At 43.5% G+C, this 20,898-nt stretch overlaps 1 protein-coding gene across 1 annotated transcript in view; it reads left to right on the top strand.

Annotated features, from left to right (window-relative positions):
- The window catches only part of LOC120059766 (usherin-like), a 221,759-nt gene that overhangs the window by 46,495 nt on the left and 154,366 nt on the right, over nt 1-20,898 (top strand). Inside the window, exons 2-3 of the mRNA XM_039008819.1 lie at nt 4,905-5,068; nt 6,812-6,954. Coding sequence (XP_038864747.1) covers nt 4,905-5,068; nt 6,812-6,954 — 307 coding nt within the window. The remainder of the gene's footprint in view (nt 1-4,904; nt 5,069-6,811; nt 6,955-20,898) is intronic.

Raw genomic sequence — 20,898 nt, forward strand, 5'->3', positions numbered from 1 at the left:
TACAACAGAACAAGTCTTTAGACAACAACAGAACACGTCTTTAAACTACAACAGAACAAGTCTTTAGACTACAACAAAACAAGTCTTTAGACTACAACAGAACAACAGAAACAAGTCTTTAGACTACAACAGAACAAGTTTTAGACTACAACAGAACACGTCTTTAGACTACAACAAAACAAGTCTTTAGACTACAACAGAACAACAGAACAAGTCTTTAGACTACAACAGAAACAAGTCTTTAGATACAACAGAACAAGTCTTTAGACTCCAACAAAACAAGTCTTTAGACTACAACAGAACAAGTCTTTAGACTACAACAGAACAACAGAACAAGTCTTTAGACTACAACAGAACAAGTCTTTAGACTACAACAGAACAAGTCTTTAGACTACAACAGAACAAGTCTTTAGACTACAACAGAACAAGTCTTTAGACAACAACAGAACACGTCTTTAAACTACAACAGAACAAGTCTTTAGACTACAACAAAACAAGTCTTTAGACTACAACAGAACAACAGAACAAGTCTTTAGACTACAACAGAACAAGTCTTTAGACTACAACAGAACAAGTCTTTAGACTACAACAAAACAAGTCTTTAGACTACAACAGAACAACAGAACAAGTCTTTAGACTACAACAGAACAAGTCTTTAGACTACAACAGAACAAGTCTTTAGACTCCAACAAAACAAGTCTTTAGACTACAACAGAACAAGTCTTTAGACTACAACAGAACAACAGAACAAGTCTTTAGACTACAACAGAACAAGTCTTTAGACTACAACAGAACAAGTCTTTAGACTACAACAGAACAAGTCTTTAGACTACAACAGAACAAGTCTTTAGACTACAACAGAACAACAGAACAAGTCTTTAGACTACAACAGAACAAGTCTTTAGACTACAACAGAACAAGTCTTTAGACTACAACAGAACAAGTCTTTAGACAACAACAGAACACGTCTTTAAACTACAACAGAACAAGTCTTTAGACTACAACAAAACAAGTCTTTAGACTACAACAGAACAACAGAACAAGTCTTTAGACTACAACAGAACAGTCTTTAGATACACAGAACAAGTCTTTAGACCCAACAAACAAGTCTTTAGACACAACAGAACAGTCTTTAGACTACAACAGAACAACAGAAAAAGTCTTTAGACTACAACAGAAAAAAGTCTTTGACTACAACAGAACAAGTCTTTGACTACAACAGAACAAGTCTTTAGCTACAACAGAACAATCTTTAGACTACAACAGAACAAACAGAACAATCCCTTTAGACTACAACCTACAAGTCTTTAGACTACAAACCGAACAAGTCTTTAGATCGAAAACAGAAAAAGTCTTTAGAACAACAACCGAACACGTCTTCTTTAAACTACAACGAACAAGTTCCTTTAGACTACACAAAACAGTCTTTAAGACTACAACGGAACAACAGAACAAGTCTTGTAGACTAACGACAGAACAAATCTTTAGGATACAAACAAGAACAGTCTTTAGAACTACAACAAAACAGTCATGTAGACTCAACAGAACAAAGAACAAGTCTTTAAGACTACAACAGAACAAGTCTTTTAGACTGACAACAGAACAAGTCTTTAGACTACAACGAGCACAGAACAAGTCTTTAGACTACAACTAACAAGTCTTTAGAACTACAACAGACAAGTCTTTAGACTACAACGAACAACCGAACAAGCCTTTGACTACAACAGAACAAGTCTTTAGACTACAACAGAAAGTCTTTAGACTACAACAGAACAAGTCTTTAGACTACAACAGAACAAGTCTTTAGACTACAACAGAACAAGTCTTTAGACTACAACAGAACAAGCCTTTAGACTACAACAGAACAGCAGAACAAGTCTTTAGACTACAACAGAACAAGTCTTTAGACAACAACAGAACAAGTCTTTAGACTACAACAAAACAAGTCTTTAGACTACAACAGAACAAGTCTTTAGACTACAACAGAACAAGTCTTTAGACTACAACAAAACAAGTCTTTAGACTACAACAGAACAAGTCTTTAGACTACAACAGAACAAGTCTTTAGACTACAACAAAACAAGTCTTTAGACTACAACAGAACAACAGAACAAGCCTTTAGACTACAACAGAACAAGTCTTTAGACTACAACAGAACAAGTCTTTAGACTACAACAGAACAACAGAACAAGTCTTTAGACTACAACAGAACAAGTCTTTAGACTACAACAGAACAAGCCGTTAGACTACAACAGAACAAGTCTTTAGACTACAACAGAACAAGTCTTTAGACTACAACAGAACAAGTCTTTCGACTACAACAGAACAAGCCGTTAGACTACAACAGAACAAGTCTTTAGACTACAACAGAACAAGTCTTTAGACTACAACAGAACAAGTCTTTCGACTACAACAGAACAAGCCGTTAGACTACAACAGAACAAGTCTTTAGACTACAACAGAACAAGTCTTTAGACTACAACAGAACAAGTCTTTCGACTACAACAGAACAAGTCTTTAGACTACAACAGAACAAGTCTTTAGACTACAACAGAACAACAGAACAAGTCTTTAGACTACAACAGAACAAGTCTTTAGACTACAACAGAACAAGCCGTTAGACTACAACAGAACAAGTCTTTAGACTACAACAGAACAAGTCTTTAGACTACAACAGAACAAGTCTTTCGACTACTACTCAGATACTGCAGACACCCATTATTTTTCTTTGTCCTTATATCTCTTTTGTCTTTCCATTCTGTGATTTTGCCGTAATGGGAGTGCTGTGCATTATGTAAATTGGGTATGAAACTAATTTCGGGGTGCTGACGTGAGTGATGTGCTTGACCGTGACACGCATGCAAACACAAACACAAACACACACATACACTCCACCCCACCCCCCCCTTCACCGGGGAACAGAGGATTGGGTTAAGTCATCTCCTTTGTCTTGTTTTTTTTGTTGTTGGTTTTTTTCTCCCTCCTTTCTTTGTTGTGGTCCGTGCTGTTTCCTGTCTTCCTAAGTGACATATGAGTCCCCTGGGTGTCTCTCCAACTCCCCATAATCCTCTGTTCCAGTGGCCATATTGACACACATCCCTCCCATCCATCAACACATTAGACTAACGCCTCGCCACCAAATCACTTCATTAATACACACACACCCACACACACACACACACACACGGACGCAGGCATGCATTCACGCGCACGTGCACACACAAACATGCACGCAGATAGACACACACACACATACATAGACAGACACATGCGTACACGCTCGCACTCATACACAAACATATACACATGCACGGACGTGCACACGTACACACACACACACACACATGACTTCATTCTCACACAGACATGATTACTGAAAGGTCCTCTCACTAAAATCCATCTCCAAAATCATTTATCTTCGATCTATTATTGCGTTGTCTTCTGATGTTCATCATGTCCAATAGGTCTGTTTTTCCTACTGTCTGTTTTATTATGTATTGGCCTAGCAGTATGTGTGGTGTGTAAGGATCAATAATCAGTGGTTTGGGTCTGGCCTGTAGTGTAGTGCAGTGATGAGTAGAGGGCTGTGAGAGGAGTGTGTTGATGTTGATTGAACAATGGTCTCTACAGTCTCTACACACACACACACACACTCACACACACACACACACACTCACACACACATATGCATGCTAGCGCACATGCATGCAAGTACACACACAGGCACACACTATGGTGTTGATGTGTGTTCTATAGCCTCTCTAACAGTGTGATTTGAACTGGTGTCCAGTCAAGTGCACCTCCAAGCAGACAAATCACGATGTTTTCACTCCAGACCTTGAAGATGTTTCACCCTCTGATCGATGTTCATAAGTGGAGAATTTAACTGTTGCCTGAAGAGGATCACAATGCAACAGCAATGTGAATGAGGATATAAATGTGTGTGTGTGTGTGTGTGTGTGTGTGTGTCAGTAGGGGCTTGTATATCTGGTATATCTGGTCTGGGGGGGTGAGAGTGGGCCGACCCTTCTTTAGAAATGAGTCTCTCCCATTCCTCTCCTCTCTGCTCCATCTCTCTATTTCTCTTTTCAGGGCACTGCCTCTTTCGCGTTCTCTTTTTATCTCTCTTTCTCTCCTTCTCTCTCTCTTTCTGTAAGGTTCTTTGTGTGAACAGTCTTTGTTGTAGATCAGAGAGGGAGCGCTGACTCCTGCCACTCTCTGAATGATAATGCCTTATGGAGGAAGAGAGGAGAAGAGAGGGAGGATGTTGTCACATGTCATCATCTGGGGCAGAAGCTGAGCTGTCTGTTCTGGTGGCCTACAGAGAGCCCAGAGGGACAAATGACACAGTGTCATCCACTATTTCTAAGGACCAAGGGGATTGGTGATGATGTGAAAATGTCCATTCATCTCTCTCTCTCTCTCTCTCTCTCTCTCTCTCTCTCTCTCTCTCTCTCTCTCTCTCTCTCTCTCATCGCTCTCTCTCTCTCTCTCTCTCTCTCTCTCTCTCTCTCTCTCTCTCTCTCTCTCTCTCTCTCTCTCTCTCTCTCTCATCGTTCTCTCTCTCTCTCTCATCGTTCTCTCTCTCTCTCTCATCGCTCTCTCTCTCTCTCTATCTCTCTCTCTCATCTCTCTCTCTCTCTCTCTCATCTCTCTCTCTCTCTCTCTCTCTCTCTCTCTCTCTCTCTCATCGCTCTCTCTCTCTCTCATCGCTCTCTCTCTCTCATCGCTCTCTCTCTCATCGTTCTCCCTCTCTCTCTCTCTCATCGCTCTCTCTCTCATCGCTCTCTCTCTCTCATCGCTCTCTCTCGCTCATCGCTCTCTCTCTCTCTCTCTCTCATCGCTCTCTCTCTCTCTCATCGCTCTCTCTCATCGCTCTCTCTCTCTCTCTCATCGCTCTCTCTCTCTCTCCCCCCCCAGCTCCAGATGGTGTAATGCCCCCAGGTGGGTTAGATGCCACCCCTGCCAGTCTGCAGTTGTTCTGGCTCCCTCCGGGCCGTGCCAACGCTCCTGGACCCCTATACTACGACCTACAGATGAGAGATACGCCAGACGGTCCTATACAACAGTAAGACCCCTTACTATGCATTACGGCTGACCATAGATGCACAATAAACTACTCTACTACTAAACATACACAGCTATACAGCAAAACCATATACAATGCCCTAACATCACTTACAGACAGAGTCGAATAGACAGACTAACATTACTACTGCTGGTCAGGGCTACACCGGACAAACCACTAACAGTAACTTTCATAGCTCAATAAGTAACATGTGTACCTCGTCAATGTCAGGGCTTACTCTGTCCCTTTCCAACACATTGTAGCACAAGTTATACACTTTATACAATCAAGAATGAAGTGCATTGGCTAAATATACAGGCCTGGGCTATTTGAGCTGGCTATAATGCATTGTGTGAAGAGGGAGAGGGAAGGAAGGAGATAAAGGGGAGGGCAACAATTGGTCGAGAGAAAGAGAGAGAGAGGTAGAGAGGTAGAAGTAGAGAGGTAGAAGTAGAGAGGTAGAGAGAAAGAGGTAGAGAGAAAGAGAGAGAGAGGTAGAGCGAAAGAGAGAGAGATGTAGAGAGAGAGATGTAGAGAGAGAGATGTAGAGAGGTAGAGAGAGAGATGTAGAGAGGTAGAGAGAAAGAGAAAGGTAGAGAGAAAGAGAGGTAGAAGTAGAGGGGTAGAGAGAAAGAGAGAGGTAGAAAGAAAGAGCGAGAGGGAGAGAGGTAGAGAAAAAGAGAGAGGTAGAAAGAAAGAGAGTGAGAGAGAAAGGTATAGGTAGAGAGAGAGGTAGAGAGAGAGAGACGGAGGGAGAGAGAGAGAAAGGTAGAGAGAGAGAAAGGTAGAGAGAGAGAGGTAGAGGTAGAGAGAGAGGTAGAGAGAGAGGTAGAGAGAGAGGTAGAGAGAGAGGTAGAGAGAGAGGGAGAGAGTTAGGGAGAGAGAGAGAGGTAGAGAGGTAGAGAGAGATAGAGAGAGGTAGAGAGAGAGAGGTAGAGAGAAAGTGAGAAAGTGAGAAAGAGAGAGCAGGAGAGAGGTAGAGAGAAAGAGAGAAAGAGGAAGAGATCAGTAGACGGAGAGAGCAAGATTAAAATAAAAAAGTTGTGCTGGTATCTGATATGTATTCATTCCATGCTTCCTGACAACAAATTGCAATTTAATCCAAAAAGAGAGTATTCTCATTCTGTGGTAATAAATAAATGACTAGGTCCATGTATTATATATCAGCGTCATTCCCTCACCCTCCAGCACGCTACCTACAGTACGCCTCTCATTCTTTCCCTGATTTATTCATTATGTCCAATAGTGCTCTTCTGTACAAAGGCCCTGTCTGGGAGATTGGTGCTGCTTGAACAATGCATGGTTGATTCATTCATGCCAATTACCAGGCGTCATATTCAGTGACGTTCTGTTGATGGATATCCATACGTATGTGTGATAGATGAAGGGTGGGTTGATGTTGGTTGCCAGGTGTTTTATCCTAATTTATAATTTGATAAATGTGGGATTTGATATATGAAATGTTTAGAATTGTGTTTGTTACGCGCAGAGCTTGACATTTAAATGAGGAGCTCAGAGAGAACGTCTAGTAGTTCATATAGACTCACATTTAAAACACTAACAGATTTTAATAAATCATTGATCTGTCACTCAGGTAACTTTTTACTGATTATAATTTTGGCCCCAACAGTAAACTAATCTGTGTTTCTATCATATCTTTTGAGCGTGGGCGGGGCTACTTATTTTTGTTTTTATGTATCTAGCATAAGAAATATCAACGTGTGTGTGTGTGTTCCCTCGTAGACTGTTGAACAACGTGACGAGCACATTCAGCCACACAGTGGAAGGTCTGTCTCCATACACAGACTACCTGTTCAGAGTGGTGGTGTCACACACACACGGAGAGACCGCCAGTGACTGGACCAGCCTACGTACCGCAGAGGACAGTGAGTACACACACACACACACATATGTGGTTTTAGGGCATAAACCCAAACATGCTATGTACGATGTATACAGCCTTATACTCATAGGAATACATGCACTTGGAACACACACACATTCTTTGAAAAGTCACATTCTCATAACTCACATTCTCTCACAGACTACAAGCTATTAAACGACTGATAGTTAATGTCCTTACACACAGACCGTGCGCACAGGGATTCTATCTCACATACACACACTCACTCGCATTCACATGAGAGAGACAGAGACAGAGACAGAGACAGAGAGAGAGAGAGAGAGAGGGAGGGAGGGAGGGAGGGAGGGAGGGAGGGAGGGAGGGAGGGAGGGAGGGGGAATGTGGAAGTGGGAGAGAGAGAGAGAGAGAGACAGAGAGTGAGAGAGAGAGAGAGAAAGAGAGAGAGAGGAGGGAGGGAGAGAGAATATTGAAAGTGTATAGTGTGTGTAGATGACCTAGTCAGTGTCATTGCTAGCTAATTGCTGTAATAGAATCACATTCGACTCTCTGCAAAGTTAAACATGAATTACTTCTCTATTATGACATACAGTATAATTATAGCACCACTATCTGCATAGATTCAGGATGCGTTGTATTACTGCCCATCACTTTCTCCTAGCTTTGCAGAATTAGCACCCCTGCTACACACACACACCTTCCTCAATGGACGATTGAGACAGAGCTGCTTATGCGAAAATGTTGTGTGTGTGTGTGTGTGTGTGTGTGTGTGTGTGTGTGTGTGTGTGTGTGTGTGTGTGTGTGTGTGTGTGTGTGTGTGTGTGTGTGTGTGTGTGTGTGTGTGTGTGTGTGTGTGTGTGTGTGTGTGCGTGCGTGCGTGCGTGCGTGCGTGCGTGCGTGCGTGCGTGCGTGCGTGCGTGCGTGCGTGCGTGCGTGCGTGCGTGCGTGCGTGCGTGCGTGCGTGCGTGCGTGCGTGCGTGCGTGCGTGCGTGCGTGCGTGCGGACAATAGGTCAGTAGGGCTATGTCCGTCACTCAAAGCCCTCTCTGTCTGTGGCCCTAACAGAGAGAACATGTGTCAAACACACACCACCCACACTGCTCTATCAATCAACACCTACACACACACACTCACACATACACACTATTACCCCTGCACTCTTTTCCTACACACACAAACACACACACACACACTTCTCCTTTGTGACTTGTATAGAGGCATTGTATTAGCCAGAGTGTGTGATAGTATGATGGTTGCTACCAGAGATAAGACCTTTACATTCCATGAGTTCACTGAAAGACACAGCGCTGCTTTCAAGAGCCTCAACGCCACGAGTCAGCGCCCGGCCACCGCCAGAGAGGATTATGGGAGATGCAGTGTATTAATGTCTACTGGCACCGCTAATAAACAGTCCCTCACATCTCCTCACCAAACACACACGTCTCATCACCACACACACACACATCTCATCACCACACACACACACACACACACACACACACACACACACACACACACACACACACACACACACGTCTCATCACCACACACACACGCACGTCTCATCACCACACACACACACACGTCTCATCACCACACACACACACACACGTCTCATCACCACACACACACACACATCTCATCACCACACACACACACACACACATCTCATCACCACACACACACACACACACATACACGTCTCATCACCACACACACACACACACACACACACACACACACACACACACACACACACACACACACACACACACACACACACACACACACACACGTCTCATCACCACACATACATACATCTCATCACCACACACACACACACACATCTCATCACCTCACACACACGTCTCATCATCACCACACACACACACACGTCTCATCATTGTGGCCCATCAGGTTGAAATAGTGGTTGAGGAAACTAAATGAACAGAGGCAAAGAGTCTAGGAGATTCTTCACAACTAATGTGGCTGAGAGAGCGATGGAGATGGAGGAGGGGTAGAGGACAGGCAAGGTGACAGATGAGGGGAAGACAGGATAACCATGGACCATATTTCCTTTGAATCTCTGGAAGGGTCCATGTCTGTTCTTTTTTTTAAATAGGCGTTGCGTTTTACATTTGTCCCTGATTTAGAAATGGCCTCGGAGATTGTCCACATCTGTCCCATATACTGCTTATATACAGGACAGGGACACACACACACGCACACACACACACATGCACACACACACACACACACACACACATACACACACACACACACACACACACACACACATACACACACACACACACACACACACACACACACACACACACACACACACACACACACACACACACACACACACTTACCTACCACACAGGAGCCACTGTTAGTTCTAGCCACGGTGTCAATGTTAAAGGCTTGTAGCCCAGAGTGGAAAGTAGCGTTTGTCACTTTTTGGAGAGCCTCATTAAACAGGAGCACAAGGTCAGAGGAAGAAGTTCCTTAAGCTTCCAGATTAAAGATAACTAAGAAAATAATTGTTTATATTTAATCATCTTTAATATTTAAAATGATAAACCAATTGAATATTTGGTCTATAAATTGAATTGGTATGCGGAGAACAATATGAAGACATTAATATGAAAATACACGGTGCTGATAGGAGACGCTGAGACACAGATGAAAATGGAATCTACAAAGGAACGGAATGTTAGTTAATCACATAGATAGAATTGAACTGAATCAAATGTGATGTGGAGTGAATTTAGAATTCAAAGCGTGATTTACATGTTCATGTAAGGCCTCGTCATTCACATAACCAACCCAGCATGACACAACTAGGTTCTGTTCAAAGATAGTAATCCTACTCATGAATTAATTCATACATATTAATACATATATATTCATACATATTTTTTTACACTAGTTAGGTGAAGCACCTCATTGTCCTTGGAGCACAGAGGAGTTGTAGTTAATCAAATATTATATGTTTCGACAGTGTTATATTAAATAGTATATATCATTAGTTTATGTTAAATAGTATATATCATTAGTGTTATATTAAATAATATATATCATTAGTGTTATATTAAATAGTATATATCATTAGTGTTATATTAAATAGTATTTATCATTAGTGTTATATTAAATAATATATGTTCATTAGTGTTATATTAAATAGTGTATGTCATTAGTGTTATATTAAATAGTATATATCATTCGTTTATATTAAATAGTATGTATCATTAGTGTTATATTAAATAATATATATCATTAGTGTTATATTAAATAGTATATATCATTAGTGTTATATTAAATACTGTATATCATTAGTGTTATATTAAATAGTGTATGTTCATTAGTTTTATATTAACTAGCGTATGTTCATTAGTGTTATATTAAATAGTGTATGTTCATTAGTGTTATATTAAATAGTGTATGTTCATTAGTGTTATATTAAATAGTATATATCATTAGTGTTATATTAAATAGTGTATGTTCATTAGTGTTATATTAAATAGTATATATCATTAGTGTTATATTAAATAGTATATGTTCATTAGTGTTATATTAAATAGTGTATGTTCATTAGTGTTATATTAAATAGTGTATGTTCATTAGTGTTATATTAAATAGTGTATGTTCATTAGTGTTATATTAAATAGTGTATGTTCTTTAGTGTTATATTAAATAGTGTATGTTCATTAGTGTTATATTAAATAGTGTATGTTCATTAGTGTTATATTAAATAGTATATATCATTAGTGTTATATTAAATAGTATATGTTCATTAGTGTTATATTAAATAGTGTATGTTCATTAGTGTTATATTAAATAGTGTATGTTCATTAGTGTTATATTAAATAGTGTATGTTCATTAGTGTTATATTAAATAGTGTATGTTCTTTAGTGTTATATTAAATAGTGTATGTTCATTAGTGTTATATTAAATAGTGTATGTTCATTAGTGTTATATTAAATAGTGTATATCATTAGTGTTATATTAAATAGTGTATGTTCATTAGTGTTATATTAAATAGTGTATGTTCATTAGTGTTATATTAAATAGTGTATATCATTAGTGTTATATTAAATAGTGTATGTTCATTAGTGTTATATTAAATAGTATATCTTCATTAGTGTTATATTAAATAGTGTATGTTCATTAGTGTTATATTAAATAGTGTATGTTCATTAGTTTGTAGTGTCATTATAGCTTCTTTCTTTTTCCTCTGTCTCTCTGTGGAGATGGTGCGCACACACACACACACACACACACAAACACACGCGCGCACACACACACACGCACACGCACGCACACGCACGCACACGCACACACACACACGCACACGCACGCACACACACACGCGCACACACACACACACACACTTTTCCTTTCTTCTTTCTGAGTGTGTGTGGAGAACAGGGGTTTCAGCTATCCAAGACAGATGAGATCGTTAAGTATCCATGAGGGCGTCTTGTTTCCCCTCGTTTCTTTGTAATGTAATTTCTTCCATGTTATTCCTGGAACCTGACAGCTGGTCCTGTGAACATAAACTTTTACCATGTTCCTTATCTTTGTCTCTCATGTTCCCAGCTAAGGAACGTGTGTGCGTGCGCGTGTGTGTGCGTGTGTGTGTGCGAGAGACCATGATTTTGAAGTAATTTTGACCTTATATAATTTTACATGCTTAGCTAATACATGAATACAAGGAAAGACTTAAGAATCTTATGTAATCAATATCTGCGTGTGAATGTCAGACAGCTGATTTAATTGAAAGGAATATGACTTCATAATAATTATTAACAATCAAATGATCCTTATTTATATCCATATTCAGTTATGGTATTGAATTAAAGGGATTTCTTATTTATCTCTACGTATGTTTGTGTATGTGCGTGTCACAGGAGGTTGGTGGCACCTAAATTGGGGAGGACGTGCTCGTGGTAATGGCTGGAGGGGAATATGTGGAATGGTATCAAACACAACATGGTTTCCATGTGTTTGATGCCATTCCTTTTCCTCCGTTCCAGCCATTATTATGAGCTGTCCTCCCCTCACCAGCCTCCACTGGTGCGTGTGTATCTGTGTCCCTGTGTCTGCTGATATCCCTTATACTGTATACTGTGTATATTTTTTTCACTTAGTTTAAGGCGGTACAGTAATGCTAATGTTAACCGTGACAGAATTACAATAGGGAACATACAGTATTTCTAAAGATCTTTTTTTTTTCATTACGTGGCAGATTACTGGAAATTAATTTAATACATTTCTACAGGGACCGAGCGTGCGGTCTTAACTTTCCTATGACCGTAAACCCTGTAATTTGTCCTCTTTAACATCAGCCAGCCTGCTCACCTTCAAAAGCCTCATCATCTCCTTCCACATACCTCTGCTATGTTAAAAAGAATCCCCCCCATCTCCCTCCGCCTCCCACTGCCCCCCTCCCGGCCTTGTGATTTTGTTATTACTATGCTAACCAAATCCTTCTAAATGTGATTGAAGGCTTGGCGGCACGCGTTCTTGTTTAGCCTTCTGCTGTGGCGATTTACGGTGCCAGGGAGAGGGAGGGGGGAGGGAGAGGAGGTACGGAGGGAGAGGAGGGAGAGGGGGAGAGGAGGTACGGAGGGAGAGGGGGAGAGGGAGGGGGGGGGGGGGGAGAGGGGGAGAGGAGGTACGGAGGGAGAGGGGGGAGAGGAGGGAAGGTCTCTCAAAGTATTCCTAACGTCCTACCACTACAACTACGGGTAGAGTGGTGTGGAGTGGTGTTATTGGGGTAGAGTGGTGTTAATGGGGTAGAGTGATGTTATTGGAGTGGGGTGGTGTTATTGGGGTGGAGTTGTGTGGCGTGGTGTTATTGGGTGGAGTGGTGTTATTGGGGTAGAGTGGTGTTATTGGGGTGAAGTGGTGTTATTGCAGTATAGTGGTGTTATTGGGGTATAGTGGTGTTATTGGGGTGGAGTGGCGTGGTGTTATTGGGGTGGAGTGGTGTTATTGGGGTGAAGTGGTGTTATTGGGGTGAAGTGGTGTTATTGGGGTAGAGGGATGTTATTGGAGTGGGGTGATGTGGAGTGGTGTTATTGGGGTGGAGTGGTGTTATGGGGTATAGTGGTGTTATTGGGGTAGAGTGATGTTATTGGAGTGGGGTGATGTGGAGTGGTGTTATTGGGGTAGAGTGATGTTATTGGGGTAGAGTGATGTTATTGGGGTAGATTGGTTTTATTGGGGTGGGTTGGTGTTATTTGGGTAGAGTGGTGGTATTGGGGTGGAGTGGTGTTATTGGGGTGGAGTGTGTTTCTGTATGATATGTTGGTTAAAGGAATAAAGACAGACACCAATGTCAAGTTCAATTGCAATTCCCAGTACTATTTTGTCACGAATCAATTCATCTTTCAATCCCCCGTATTCACAAGTGGCGGATTTCTCTCTCAAACGGGTTACAAAGTTGTGTACTGACTCACCCTCTTCCTGTTTGCAGCTTCCGAAAACGAACCGCTCGTAAATGACGTTTCTGGCGGGTTTGAAGTAATTCTCCAATGCATCCAATATAGCCTTTGCATCACACTGTTGTCGTGCCGTGAGGGTGAGATTGTGCCGGTAGATATGCCTGCATTCGCTGCCCATTAAGCTCCTCATAGTTGCCGCTTGTACCTCGTTGGGTTTCTCATGTAGACCAGTCGCCAGCGCATAGTCCTCAAATTCATCCCTGAAGTTGTCCCAATTAGTATTCCAGTCCCCTGTGAGAACCATGGGATTTGGTGGTGGAATGTTCGCTGCCATAGCAATGGAATAGGAGATTTCTTTGCCTTCAGTCATGGAGGTAGGTAGTGATGCTAGCTAGCCTGCTAACAACGAGTTGATCAGTGTTGTGAGTAGGAAACGACGTGTGTTCGCATATGGAACGTAACTGCGCCTATACTGTACTTAGCTACAAAAATAACAAACGTGTGTTTTCCGAGCCACTTCTGATACCATGTTTCAGTATGATATGTAGATAAAGGAATAACAACAGACACCATTGTCATGTTCAATAGCCTTGTTAGCATTGTACAAATCCCTACGCGTGGAGTCTGGGGAACAGTCCAGCTAGTCGATTACCTATCAACTAGACTCCGTAACAGAGTGGCGTGGTGTTATTGGGGTGGAGTGGTGTTATTGGGGTGAAGTGGTGTTATTGGGGTGAAGTGGTGTTATTGGGGTATAGTGGTGTTATTGGGGTAGAGGGATGTTATTGGAGTGGGGTGATGTGGAGTGGTGTTATTGGGGTGGAGTGGTGTTATGGGGTATAGTGGTGTTATTGGGGTAGATTGATGTTATTGGGGTGGAGTGGTGTTATGGGGTATAGTGGTGTTATTGGGGTAAAGTGGTGTTATTGGGGTGAAGTGGTGTTATTGGGGTATAGTGGTGTTATTGGGGTAGAGGGATGTTATTGGAGTGGGGTGATGTGGAGTGGTGTTATTGGGGTGGAGTGGTGTTATGGGGTATAGTGGTGTTATTGGGGTAGATTGATGTTATTGGGGTGGAGTGGTGTTATGGGGTATAGTGGTGTTATTGGGGTAGATTGATGTTATTGGGGTGGAGTGGTGTTATGGGGTATAGTGGTGCTATTGGGGTAGATTGATGTTATTGGGGTGGAGTGGTGTTATGGGGTATAGTGGTGTTATTGGGGTAGATTGATGTTATTGGGGTAGATTGATGTTATTGGGGTATAGTGGTGTTATTGGGGTAGACGGATGTTATTGGAGTGGGGTGATGTGGAGTGGTGTTATTGGGGTGAAGTGGTGTTATTGGGGTATAGTGGTGTTATTGGGGTAGAGGGATGTTATTGGAGTGGGGTGATGTGGAGTGGTGTTATTGGGGTGGAGTGGTGTTATTGGGGTATAGTGGTGTTATTGGGGTAGAGTGATGTTATTGGAGTGGGGTGATGTGGAGTGGTGTTATTGGGGTGGAGTGGTGTTATTGGGATAGAGTGGTGGTATTGGGGTGGAGTGGTGTTATTGGGGTGGAGTGGTGTTATTGGGGTATAGTGGTATGGAGTGGTGTTATTGGGGTAGAGTGGAATTTTTGGGGTGGAGTGGTGTTATTGGGGTAGAGTGCTGTTAATGGGGTGGTGTGGTGTTATTGGGGTGGTGTTGTTATTGGGGTGGAGTGGTGTTATTGGTGTGGAGTGATGTTATTGGGGTAGAGTGGTGTTATTGGGGTATAGTGGTGTTATTGGGGTATAGTGATGTTATTGGGGTATAGTGGTGTTATTTGGGTATAGTGGTGTTATTTGGGTATAGTGGTGTTATTGGGGTATAGTGGTGTTATTGGGGTAGATTGGTGTTATTCCAGTGTGTTCTATCCTGCACCCGGAGAGCAGTAAAGCATCAATGAAATAAAAAGTACCTGCATCTTGAAATAAATTTCAATTGAAAAACTTAACAGCCCTTCAAATTGCAGAATTTAATACAGACCAGTAAAGCCTAAATAACACTCTGTGTCCTCTGTGCTGCTAGAAGAGAAGGAGAGGATGGCTGGGGAGTCGAGGGATCAAGGGGTGGGGTGACATGGTTGTGGAGTGTGTGTGTGTGTGTGTGTGTGTGTGTGTGTGTGTGTGTGTGTGTGTGTGTGTGTGTGTGTGTGTGTGTGTGTGTGTGTGTGTGTGTGTGTTGATGTGCGCGAGCGCATGTGTGCATCCATTGTTGTATGGGTGTCTGAGGGGGAGTGTTCAAATTCAAGGTGACTTGATTGTCTCATGTGGTAAAATTATTTACAATTAAGGCCTCTACTGAGTCTCGGCAGGTTTAATGGAGACAGACAGACAGACAGACAGACAGACAGACAGACAGACAGACAGACAGACAGACAGACAGACAGACAGACAGAGGCAGACAGGGACATGCACAGACAGACAGACTGACTGACTGACATGCACAGACAGACAGACATACAGCCAGACAGACAGGCAGACAGACGGGCTGGGTCTCTTTGCTTATTCCCGGCGTCTCCTGGACCTTTGCGGTAATTGAATCAGGGAGAGTGCTGAGTGGAGCAAGCATAAAAAGCTGTTAACCTAAAGGTCAGCACTGTGCATTGTTTATTTATCAGGTCTAGGAGGGAGACTAGTAGGGAGGCTAGGAGGGAGGCTAGTAGGGAGATTAGGAGGGAGGCTAGTAGGGAGATTAGGAGGGAGGCTAGTAGGGAGGCTAGTAGGGAGGCTAGTAGGGAGATTAGTAAGGAGATTAGGAGGGAGGCTAGTAGGGAGATTAGGAGGGAGGCTAGTAGGGAGGCTAGGAGGGAGGCTAGTAGGGAGATTAGGAGGGAGACTAGTAGGGAGGCTAGGAGGGAGGCTAGTATGGAGATTAGGAGGGAGGCTAGTAGGGAGATTAGGAGGGAGACTAGTAGGGAGGCTAGGAGGGAGGCTAGTAGGGAGATTAGGAGGGAGGCTAGTAGGGAGGCTAGTAGGGAGGCTAGTAGGGAGATTAGGAGGGAGATTAGGAGGGAGGCTAGTAGGGAGACTAGTAAGGAGGCTAGTGGGGAGACTAGTAAGGAGGCTAGTGGGGAGACTAGTAAGGAGATTAGGAGGGAGGCTAGTAGGGAGATTAGGAGGGAGGCTAATAGGGAGGCTAGTAGGGAGACTAGTAAGGAGGCTAGTAGGGAGACTAGTAAGGAGGCTAGTAGGGAGGCTAGGAGGGAGACTAGTAAGGAGATTAGGAGGGAGGCTAATAGGGAGGCTAGTAGGGAGACTAGTAAGGAGGCTAGTAGGGAGACTAGTAAGGAGGCTAGTAGGGAGGCTAGGAGGGAGACTAGTAAGGAGGCTAGTAGGGAGGCTAGGAGGGAGACTAGTAGGGAGACTAGTAGAAGGGCTAGTAGAAGGGCTAGTAGGGAGACTAGTAGGAGGGCTAGTAGGGAGACTAGTAGGGAGACTAGTAGGGAGACTAGTAGGGAGACTAGTAGGAGGGCTAGTAGGGAGACTAGTAGGAGGTCTAGTAGGGAGACAATTAGGAGGGCTAGTAGAAGGGCTAGTAGGGAGGCTAGGAGGGAGGCTAGTAGGGAGACTAGTAGGGAGACTAGTAGGGAGACTAGTAGGAGGGCTAGTAGGGAGACTAGTAGAAGGGCTAGTAGGGAGGCTAGTAGGGAGGCTAGGAGGGAGACTAGTAGAAGGGCTAGTAGGGAGGCTAGGAGGAAGGCTAGTAAGGAGACTAGTAGGGAGACTAGGAGGGAGGCTATGAGGGAGGCTAGGAGGGAAGCTAGTAGGGAGGCTAGGAGGGAGGCTAGGAGGGAGGCTAGTAGGGAGGCTAGTAGGGAGGCTAGGAGGGAGGCTAGGAGGGAGGCTAGGAGGGAGGCTATGAGGGAGGCTAGGAGGGAGGCTAGGAGGGAGGCTAGTAGGGAGGCTAGTAGGGAGGCTATGAGGGAAGCTAGGAGGGAAGCTAGGCAGGAAGCTAGTAGGGAGCCCTGCACCACACAGCCCTGACACACTGAACGCAGCTAGGCACTGAAAAACACTTGAATCACACACGTTCAGTTACACACGTTCAGTTACACACATTCAGTTACACACATTCAGTTACACACATTCAGTTACACACGTTCAGTTACACACATTCAGTTACACACGTTCAGTTACACACATTCAGTTACACACGTTCAGTTACACACATTCAGTTACACACATTCAGTTACACACATTCAGTTACACACGTTCAGTTACACACATTCAGTTACACACGCTCAGTTACACACATTCAGTTACACACATTCAGTTACACACGTTCAGTTACACACATTCAGTTACACACATTCAGTTACACACGTTCAGTTACACACATGCACAGACAAGGTCTGGAATCACAAATAAGTTACAAGACGGGGGAGGAAAGGGTGTGTGTCAGAGTTAGGTGTTGGGCATCTCCCTGTAGAAAGATGGGTGAGTAATGGCTGAGAGCGGTGTCATCTAGGATTAGAAGAGGGTTTGAGGTGGGTTATAGTAGGGGAGGGGAGGGGGAGTGAGGGAGGGAGGAGAGGGTAGGTAAGGTTTAGGGAAAGGGAAAGGGGATACCTAGTCAGTTGTAGAACTGAATGCATTCAACTGAAGTGTGTCTTTCACATTTAACACAACCCCTCTGAATCAGAGAGATGCGGAGGGGCTGCCTTAATCGACATCCATGTCTTTGGCACCCGGGGAACAGTTAGTACTGGTTGAGGGTGAGCTACGGTGATGGCGAGGCTACCTCCCCCTATCTCCCCCTCTGGTCCCGGTGACATCTGGGGGAGCCTTTAGCAGTTAACGTTAGCGCTTAGCAACGCAGCACGCTCTGAGCACGCTCAGTCACCTTGATCCGCCTGCCCTTGCCGAAGCACCATTACCCTGCTACTGTGTGTGTGTGTGTGGGACCATTACCCCAGTACAGTCGGATGTAAATGGGGGAGGAAAACATTACCTTCAGAGCATGGGACAGAAATATCAATCAAATCAGGTAGGGTGGAGGGAGAGAGAAAGAGAAAATGGAAGAGTGGAGAAAAGGTCATTTAAATTTTTATTTTATTTATTTAACTAACTATTTGTTTAAATAGGCAAGCCAGTTAAGAACAAATTCTTATTTACAATGATGGCCTAGAAACAGTGGGTTAACTGCCTTGTTCAGGAGCAGAACAACATATTTTTACCTTGTCAGCTCGGTGATTCAATCTAGCAACCTTTCAGTTACTGGCCAAACGCTCTAACCACTAGGCTACCTGCCTCTAACCACTAGGCTACCTGCTTCCGGTAAAGAGGGGGACACAAGGAAGACACAGACAGATAGACAAGGAACTATTTCCATGGTTGACATATTCCTTCTTTTTAAATGTGAAAGCAGGAGGAGAGGAGAGGGAATGAAGAAGGGTAAAGACTAGGGTTGCAAAATTCAATAAATCCATTGGTTTACCCGAAATGCCTGTTGGAGGACTCCCACAATCAGGAGAGAATAAGCCGGAAGTCTGGAATCCTCCAACCAGGATTTATTGAAAACCAGGACATTTATTGAATGTTTCATGAATTTTGCAACTCTAAAAGACTCCTTAGACCAGCGTTTCCAAAACTAGGGGTCGCCTGATTTGAAAATGCGAGATCTAGTTTTTATTTTGTTTTGTAAGTAACCTCTGGTAGCCGCTAGATGTGGTTGTAATAAACAGAGCGGTTTCTGTTTTCTTCATACAAATGTGTCTCTATCTTTTGAACGGTTTAAGCTACAAAAGACACTAAATATTTTATTTACAAAAGTATGCAAAATTCCAAGCTTCGGCTAGAGTGGTGTAAAGCTTGCCGCCATTGGACTCTGGAGCAGTGGAAACATGTTCTCTGGAGTGATGAATCACACCTCACTATCTGGTAGTCCCGACGGACAAATCTGAGTTTGTCGGATGCCAGGAGAACGCTACCTGCCCGAATGCATAGTGCCCACTGTAAAGTTTAGTGGTGGAGGAATAATTTTCTGGGTCTGTTTTTCATTTTTTGGGCTAGGCCGATTAGTTCCAGTAAAGGGAAATCTTAACGCTACAGCTTACAATGACGTTCTAGACGATTCTGTGCTTCCAACTTTGTGGCAAAAGTTTGGGGAAGGCCCTTTCTTGTTTCAGCATAACAATGTGCACAAAACCAGGTAGATACAGAAATGGTTTGTCAAGATTGGTGTGGAAGAACTTGACTGGCCCGCACAGAGCCCTGACCTCAACTCCATCGAACACCTTTGGGATGAATTGGAAGGCCGACTGCGAGCCAGGGCTAATCGCCCAACATCAGTGCCCGACCTCACTAATGCTCTTGTGGCTGAATGAAGCAAGTCCCCGCAGCAATGTTCCAACATCTAGTGGAAAGCCTGTTATAGCAGCAAAGGGGGGACCAACTCCATATTAATGCCCATGATGTTGGAAGGAGATGTTCGACGAGCACTGTTGGTCAGGTGGTGTATTATGACCCATTCACTGAAAAAGAAGACTCTCAGGAACACGTATTCTGTTTCCCTCAATCCACACAGGACTTATTAGAACAGAGTGGACAAGACCAAACTGGGGAAATGTTGTTTCTACACAGAATATCATACAAAATGATTGCCTGATGATCTTCTGAACTTCCCAATACCTTTCTGGTGCATTTCAGTCACTTCAAACCATACTTCCTTGAAACAAAAGTACTGTCAGATTTATTTGTAATAGACTGTCATAGCCCATAAAAATGTAAACATTGGCCTTTGATTACATAACTTTTTTACATGGTGGGGTTGCAAATGTACATATTTGTTTTTCAAAATGGGGTCTTGGGCCTAAAACGTTTGGTAACCACTGCCTTAGACTTAGTCAATGGACAAACTGAACACAGAACTCCCCTGACAGACCACACTCCCCCTAGTTAGCCCCTAACAGACCACACTCCCCCTAGTTAGTCCCTAACAGACCACACTCCCCCTAGTTAGCCTCTAACAGACCACACTCCCCCTAGTTAGCCCCTGACAGACCACACTCCCCCTAGTTAGCTCCTGACAGACCACACTCCCCCTAGTTAGCCCCTAACAGACCACACTCCCCCTAGTTAGCCCCTAACAGACCACACTCCCCCTAGTTAGCCCCTAACAGACCACACTCCCCCTAGTTAGCCCCTAACAGACCACACTCCCCCTAGTTAGCCCCTAACAGACCACACTCCCCCTAGTTAGCCTCTAACAGACCACACTCCCCCTAGTTAGCCCCTAACAGACCACACTCCCCCTAGTTAGCCCCTAACAGACCACACTCCCCCTAGTTAGCCCCTAACAGACCACACTCCCCCTAGTTAGCCTCTAACAGACCACACTCCCCCTAGTTAGCCCCTAACAGACCACACTCCCCCTAGTTAGCCCCTAACAGACCACACTCCCCCTAGTTAGCCCCTAACAGACCACACTCCCCCTAGTTAGCTCCTGACAGACCACACTCCCCCTAGTTAGCCTCTAACAGACCACAC

Source organism: Salvelinus namaycush, chromosome 15 (assembly GCF_016432855.1).
Source record: "Salvelinus namaycush isolate Seneca chromosome 15, SaNama_1.0, whole genome shotgun sequence".
Classification (NCBI taxonomy): domain Eukaryota; kingdom Metazoa; phylum Chordata; class Actinopteri; order Salmoniformes; family Salmonidae; genus Salvelinus; species Salvelinus namaycush.